General features: G+C 46.3%; 1 protein-coding gene across 1 annotated transcript in view; it reads right to left on the reverse strand.

The window, feature by feature from the left end:
• Nucleotides 1-7,562, reverse strand: part of METTL24 (methyltransferase like 24) — a 25,900-nt gene extending 18,338 nt beyond the window's left edge. The window contains exons 1-3 of the mRNA XM_010004358.1: nucleotides 7,551-7,562; nucleotides 6,673-6,771; nucleotides 2,821-2,960 (exon numbers count right to left, since the gene is read on the reverse strand). Of these exons, the coding sequence (XP_010002660.1) occupies nucleotides 2,821-2,960; nucleotides 6,673-6,771; nucleotides 7,551-7,562 (251 nt within the window). The remainder of the gene's footprint in view (nucleotides 1-2,820; nucleotides 2,961-6,672; nucleotides 6,772-7,550) is intronic.
• Between the last annotated feature and the right edge of the window lie 478 nt (nucleotides 7,563-8,040).

Genomic DNA, 8,040 nt, shown 5'->3' on the forward strand with positions numbered 1-8,040 from the left:
TCTTCCCAATATCCAATCTAAACCTCCCCTGGCACAACTTGAGGCCACTTCCTCTGCTCCTGTCATTATTCACTTGGGAGCAGAGCCCAACTCCCACCTCCCTACACCCTCCTTCCAGGAGCTGCAGAGGGCAATGAGGTCTCCCCTCAGCCTCCTCTTCTCCAGACTAAACCCCCCCAGCTCCCTCAGCCTCTCCTCACAGGACTTGTTCTCCAGACCTTTCACCAGCTTGGGATCCACCTGAAAGAGCTTTTCCTTCAGTATTGCAGCAAGCCTCTTTAAACCTCAACTGGTAACTTTTTGAAATCCTATTCATTTATATTATCCCAGCTTGAGCTCCTGCCTGTGGTGTTTGTAACAGACTTAGCTTAATCCAAGCAGATTTAGCACTAATAACTAGAGCTCACTAATGCATATTGCAATTATGTCTCATACTGGGAAATCCTGTCCCCCATGCAAAAACACTCCTGCCTCCCAGTAGTGGAAGCAACTAATACTAATCTATAAAGACCTCCAGACATTTCAGGTGCTGCTCACTTCCATTCACAACTAACCTCTCCTACAGCATTCAAGAAGGCAAAGCCTGATCAGCATGTTGTGTTCCATTTTTAATGCTATATGGATTTAATTCAGGATTCCCAGTAACACTCACACTGAACTTTCACATTTGTCCTCCATCCATCCCCTCCAGAGAGAATATTCTTCATCGGAAGCAGCTGCTCCCCCTTTGCTCTTTATGAGCTGTATGAGATAACAAAAATGCTTAAAGGGGATTTTTGTCTTACTCAGAACAAAATTACTTTCCTGCCTGTCATAAGCCAAAGGAAGTAAGTCTGAGAGAAGAATTATGCAGTAACGAGCTCCAAAGGCTGCAGAAGTAAACCAGATGATTGAAGACTGCTCTTCCTTAACCTCAAATACTTCCCTTTCCTCTTAACCTCAAACATCTCCCTTTTATTTTGTAGCTGTTTCCTGTGATGCTTGGGCATTTCCCACACCTGTACCTGATGATTACTGAGAGCCATCGATTTTAATCTCTGCTATACCCTGCTGTTCCACCAGTAAAGAAAACTTGGCATTCAAGCTTCCTGTACCATACCCAAACCAGCATCACTTTATGTTCATCCCTGTGTTACCTGCCACGTGCTGATCACTGAGAAATGCCACTCAGACACAGCTCCTTGCCAGCCAGCACTTGTAACCACACTGCAGCAACACCACAGAAATAAACTGTGCTGGTTGAAGCCTCTCAATTCACCTCTTACATCAAACTGGCTCCCAGGACAGCAAAGACAGTTTAATTACAGTTTTATTATACAGGCTGGGAGAGTTGGGGTGTTCAGCCTGGAGAAGAGAAGGCTCCAGGGAGACCTTAGAGCACCTTCCAGGGCCTGAAGGGGCTCCAGGAAAGCTGGGGAGGGGCTTGGGACAAGGGCAGGGAGGGATGGGATGAGGGGGGATGGATGAAAAGTGGAGGAGGGGAGATTGAGGGGAGACATGAGGAGGAAATTCTGGAGTGTGAGGGTGGTGAGAGCCTGGCCCAGGTTGCCCAGGGAAGCTGTGGCTGCCCCATCCCTGGCAGTGTTGAAGGGCAGGTTGGATGGGGCTTGGAGCAACCTGGGCTGGTGGGAGGTGACCCTGCCCATGCAGGGGTTGGAACTGGATGATCTTGAAGGTCCCTTCCAACCCAAACCAGTCTGTGATTCTATAATTCTATTAGGCTGCAGCTCCAGATCCCAGTGATCATTCTCCTAAAGCACCTGTGTTCTGATGGACAGTGCAAAAGTGGGCTGAGGAACTCTGAGGACTGACCTCCCTGGTCCTCCAGGGGAGCAGAGTGTTTCATTAGCAAGGAACCAGGCTGCATTTGTGGTTTTACCACCTGTGAAAGCACTTGTTCTGTGAAGAGTGAACATTTTTATCTCAAGTACTGCAAATATCATGAACACAACAGACATTTTAAAATAAAGCCACAACTGCTTTTATTATCATCACTTGAGTACATGTTGCTCTTGAAGAGATCAGCAAACACACTCTCATATGGAAATGCACTATTTTGTCCCAAGGGTGGTGAGAGAAATTTTATAAGTAATGCTGCTGAAGTACCTGGCAATTATGACAGTTACTTCTGCTCAGGGAAGATGCTGTAGAGTTCAGTTTATCTCATTAATTTCCATCTATGCAAATGAACTCTGGGTTCATAAAAAAGGTGGATAGAACAGTAGTAGAGACAAAACCAGGTTAAACATCAGTTCTGAACTGACTGCTCCCATCTTGCTCCTTCCTCCCTCTACAACAGACTGCCCAGGCTCAGCTCTTGCTTTGAAACAACACAAAAGCACAGGTCTGGCCCCACCTACAACCACAGTAATGGATCAGTTTTGCTCTGGGGTGAGAGTGAAAACTGGAACCCAGCCTTTGCTGTGCTAGGTGCTCTTACAGTAAGTAAATAAAGCTCTCATTCTGTAAGTCAGCTCTGAAATACCATCACCTGGAGCTTTGCCTCCCAAGAGCTGCACACTGCATCACCACCTCCCTGCTCCTGCTCAGCTCATCATTCCCATGGGGAAAAAGCTAATATGCTGCTCTAGGTGAACTTCCACTCACTACTCACCATTAACCAACTTGTTTTCATACTGATGTTAGAAAAGCCAAGGAAAACAAAGACCCTCAAGTAGAAAGGTGTTTTTCCCTAAGAACAACTTACAGAGGCACAACCACACGCCACAAACAAACCTCAACAAAGTCTTGCTGCAGCTTGTGATGCATCCACAGAGCTTTTTGGAGGTAGGTGCCATGGATCAGGGAGAGAGCACTTACCCCAGGGAATAGAGGCGGCACTGCTGGCTCCGGATTCGATGGATCAGGCTAAACCTCTCATCAAGACACACTGGCCAGGGCTGCTTTGTGGTTCCAGAGTACCCTCTCAGGCTGCTCAGGTTCGTGTGTTCACACGAAATCTGTCCAAAACAAGGGAGGTTTCATTTTTAAGACATGACTTCTGCTTTTCATTTGCCTTCTGGGGAAAGAGTGGAAAGAAGAAAAACATTGTTTCCATTTCAAGCTGATTGTCAATCTGATAGGAGCTATGGAGACTCCATGATCTTCTCTTCCTTGTTCATCTGTTCTGCTTGGTGAAATTTGGGGCTTACACAATACCCCAGAGAGCAATGCAGTTTGAAAAGTAAATAATTAAACATTAGTATTACACCTAAAAATCAATTTTCTGCAAGAACAAGTTATTTGGACACTGAAACATTCTGTTCTTTATTTCTCTTTTCAAACTCTGGAGTGGATTCTGAATCCTGAGTAATGTTACAATCATGTCACAACTCAAGATTGTAATAACAAGTTGCAGTGTCACCACAAAGCATACTGTATTCCTTCCTCAAACCACCCTGGATCTCAGTTCCAGAAGGGATTTAACCATTATCCCAACACATTCCCACTCCAGCAACAAAGGGATTTAAGGAAGTGCTTAACTAAACAGAGCAGTCACAGCACGTGTGTGTACCCTGTGCTGGCTTAGACACCTAGAGGCTAAAGCCAGGGTAAAAACACTGCAAAAGGAGAAGGGATAGAGACCTTGTGGGGAAGAACGCTAAGTCAAAGTCATTCTGAAGACCAATAAAACAAAGATTAAAACATTATGGATTCAACAGAAACCTGGAGGTGTCAAAAATATCCACAGCCTCCCTGGGCAGACTGTCCCAGGGCTCTGGGACCCTCACACTCAAGAAGGGCTTCCTCATCTACAGCTTCAACTTCATGTGCTCCAGTTTGTGCCCATTGCCCCTTGTCCTGTCCCTGGACACCCCTGAGCAGAGTCTGGCCCATCCTCCTGACACCCCCTGCAGATATTGATCAGCACTGAGCAGATCCCCCCTCAGCCTCCTTTTCTCCAGCTGAACAGCCCCAGCTCTCCCAGCCTTTCCTCACAGGCAGAGGCTCCAGCTCCTTCAGCATCTCAGTGCCCTGTGCTGGACTCTCTCCAGTAGTTCTTGTCCTTCTGGAACTGGGGAGCCCAGACCTGCACACAGTTTCAGGGTGCAGGCTGCTGACAGGCAGAGAAGGAAGCCAAGACTGAGAAGTGCTGCAGGAACCCAGCTGAGCCATCACGACAAAAAGTTGCTCTTTGGCACCCAGAACCAACCCTGGCTGCAGGGATGGGAGCTGGCACTGCCAGGAAGCCAACAATGGAAAAGGTGGATAGAACAGTAGTAGAGACAAAACCAGGTTAAACATCAGTTCTGAACTGACTGCTCCCATCTTGCTCCTTCCTCCCTCTACAGCAGACTGCCCAGGCTCAGCTCTTGCTTTGAGCCAACACAAAAGCACAGGTCTGGCCCCACCCACAGCTATGGATCAATTTTGCTCTGGGGTGAGAGTGAGAACTGGAACCCAGCCTCTGCTGTGCTAGGTGCTCTTATAGTAAGTAAATAAAGCTCTCATTCTGTAAGTCAGCTCTGAAATACCATCACCTGGAGCTTTGCCTCCCAAGAGCTGCACACTGCATCACCACCTCCCTGCTCCTGCTCAGCTCATCATTCCCATGGGAAAAAAGCTAATACAGCATTTCTTCATGCTGCTCTCAGATTCACTACATTTGAAGCAATGATTTGTACTGCACCCCAGTACCCATTTCCCTTCAGTCACTTAACAAATCAATGAATAAGTGGTATTGCAATAGCAAGAGCTAAAATGAAGCCACAGAAGCATAATGTGACCTCTACAGAAAACTAAGATTCTGCAATGCTGCCACGTCATGGAGCAATCACAACACTCACCATTTGGAGCCATGTTAATAAACAGCTTCTGCTACTTAATAGCTCTAGCTATCAAAAATTTAAAAACCCCTGAACTCTGTCTGTAGCACCATGCCTGTAGCACCATGCCTGTTGCATGACTGGCAGACCCTGAGGCGCTGAGTTCATGTCCTCCTCTGGCCTTTCACTCACTATCAAACAAACAACAGCACTTGTGAGAGATGGTTCTTCTGGTCATTAGATCCCAGAATTGAATCAGCTTTTTCTGGCCTCACCTCGGCCCTGCTGGCACGACATCCTCCCCCCCCAGCAGCTGGAGCCATTCTGTGCTCAGGCAGGGAGCTGAACTGAGGCACAGCAATTAGCAGTCACTTGCTCTGCAAACAAGGAAAATGAGATCCCATGCTCATCTACCTAAGCAGGATCCCCAGAAACACTCCCACCACTCATGGTGTTCTCCTGTCAGTTGTTACTCCTGCAACACCTGCCAGGTCAGGAACAAGGATTTCTTACATTTTTTGTTTTCACTTGTGCTTGTTCCCCCACCAGGGTCAGTTACTCTGGGAACAAAACTTCTCCATTAGTGTGTCAGAAGCAATAAACTCTCTGCTAATTGATGTCCTTGCAGGCTCTGACTCAACTAGTGGAGTTTAGCAGCATCTGCCACTGCTTATTAAGTCACCCAGATGAAGGATGTTTTCAGCTCTACATGCCTGCTGCACTCCAAACTTCTGTACAACAAGCCCAGCAGCTCTGCACACATCTCCTGCTGTCTCCACATGCATCATCTCACCTCTCAGTGCCTGCATGAGCAGAGGCAGAGATGTCATTTTCCTGACCATTTGGCCAGGGTACTCCAAGCTGGAGTGAACACTCTGCTACCCTCCCAGTTACCACACCAGTAGCACATTTTTAGATGTGTTTCAAATGAATCTCATCTCAGTCTTGAAAGCATTGAATGAACAAACAATGTTGTATGTGAATGACATTTCAGTGGCAATAGCACCTGAGGCCTTTTGCCTCAGTGTACATGATGGTGCAGTTTAATCTGTATTCAAGGGCCAACTGCTGATAGGCCTGGGTACTGAAAGTTGTTGGAACTGCAGGTATCCAGCACCTTTTCCATTTTTTATTACACAAAATACACGTGGGAATGCTGCTGTGCAGAAGTGCAGCCTCCACTAAGACACAATGGCCCTATACCTGGAACCTGAACCCTGGAATTACCTGTCAACACAATCTGGATTTGGAAATGTCACCTTTGGAAAAGCACGTTAAACCACTAATTTTCCAGGTCATCATTTTTGTCCTCAAAATATCAGGATTCTATTGGCACCACTGGGAAAAGTTGTCCAAGTTAGGGACTGATGCCTTGTTATCACTTTACTGGGAAACTCAAACGCTCCTTGTTAGCTAAAATGACTCTCCATAACATTGAGAGGTGGCCTGGGTGGATTCACAGTTCTCTGGCTACAGGGATTTTTCTGTGTCTGAGAGAGAGTGAGAAAGAGAGGCAGAAGGAGAAGAACCACATCTGGAATTTCAGCCACTTCATACTCCTGTCAGGACATGAACCTATCTGGAAATAAAAAGCAAGGAAATAAAAACACTTTCTACTCTCTGTCTCCACAGAATCATAGAATGGTGAAGGTTGGAAGGGACCTTAAAGCTCATCAGGTTCCAACCTCCCTGCATGGGCAGGGACACCTCCCACCAGACAAGGCTGCACAGGGCTTCTAATTTTTGACCTTTACATTCATGTTGATCATCATTGCCAGGCTAAGCAACTTTAAAAAAGAAAGCAGTTTGGAAATCAGTTTGGGGTGAGGTTAATTCCTTGTGTGAGAGGGAAGAGGCTGTGCCAGGCTAACTGCTTTCTAAATGGAGACTGAAATGAAAAACCTACCTGAGAAGTGCTAATGTACTTCAGGAACCTCAAGGCCTCATAGTTGAGGGAAGGAGTTGGACTTGCCCACGGTTGTAGTTCAATGTGCCATCTTAGAGTCTGCAAAGCAAATCAAAAAGCACCTTAAAGAACTGGATTAACTTTTTGGTACAAGCAAAAAATGCAAGGGCTAATAAATCAAGGAGTTTTCATTTCAAACAAGATCTTCCCTGGGGCTCCTCTGAAAGTAATTTCAGAACAAAGTAGGGTTTGAACTCTGGGTTTGAAAGAGCACCTAACTGTGATTTACCATCACCAGCTTTGAAAGCAGATATAGGTAATTCAGAAAGAAAGGGCTCTGCATCCAGGATAACTGTTAACACAGTTATTCCAGAACACCCAAGTTAAGTCCTGGCTTGGAGAAACACAGGAAGAAAACCAAGATCTGAGTAACTAAATCCTCTAGAAAAACATGTGAAAACACTAATTTTCATTTTATATGTGTCATGTGTCTCTGCTTGAACATCCATTGAAACAAGAACTTGGACTGCAAACACCAAACACTCAAAGGAAATCTCTGCAAACAATCTCTGTCCTTTTCAAAAAATCTAGAACTGATGGAAAAGCCATCTTCTTGCAGCCTTTGAGAAAAGCCCTCTTCCTCTCTCATTCTTGCCTAACAAGATACACCAGAATTCTTTATTTTCCTGAAAACACCCAGTGTTGCTGCCTGCAGCCTGACCACTGCTCTTTCCAGAGCCCCAAGGAAATACCTTTGGTGGATGCTTTCTGCACCCCCTGTGAGGCTCCTCAGCTCTGCACCTCGGGGATACTGTCAGCTTTTCCAGCAACACTTCCCACACTGACAGGGTGGGACATGAGGTCTCTCAGACACATACCTGCAGAGCCATGGGGCTCTGCCCTTCCATCTGTGCCACCTCCTCCCAATCCTGCCCACTTCTGTCACGGGGGGAAGTTTAGACATGTTCTCTCTTGCCCTCAAGTAGATAAAAATACAAGCCCAGTGTTTAGTTGTACTAAATTGAGATTGATTCCTCGTGGCTTTTCATCTTCAGGAACCATCAATCACTTCTATGGCTGGGCAGGTAGTATCAAGCTTCCCTTTAATCATCCCCAGTTAACTGAGCTTCCACAATGAACAGGATGGGGGTTTTTTGCCCATAGGTTCATGCTGACATTCAATAAAAATCCAAACAGAAACCCCATTTGGGATTCCCATGGGACCTTATTCGAAACAAAGCCCTGGAAAACATCCAGGAAATAGCAATTAACTGGGGAGGATGGAGGCAGACCAGGGAGAAGAGGTGCTGAGCCCCCAGACAGGACCAGTCTGCAGTGCCAGAAGAGCCAGCACAGTGACAGCAGGAA

Source organism: Chaetura pelagica, unplaced genomic scaffold (assembly GCF_000747805.2).
Source record: "Chaetura pelagica isolate M959 unplaced genomic scaffold, ChaPel_1.0 scaffold118, whole genome shotgun sequence".
NCBI classification, from domain to species: Eukaryota; Metazoa; Chordata; class Aves; order Apodiformes; family Apodidae; genus Chaetura; species Chaetura pelagica.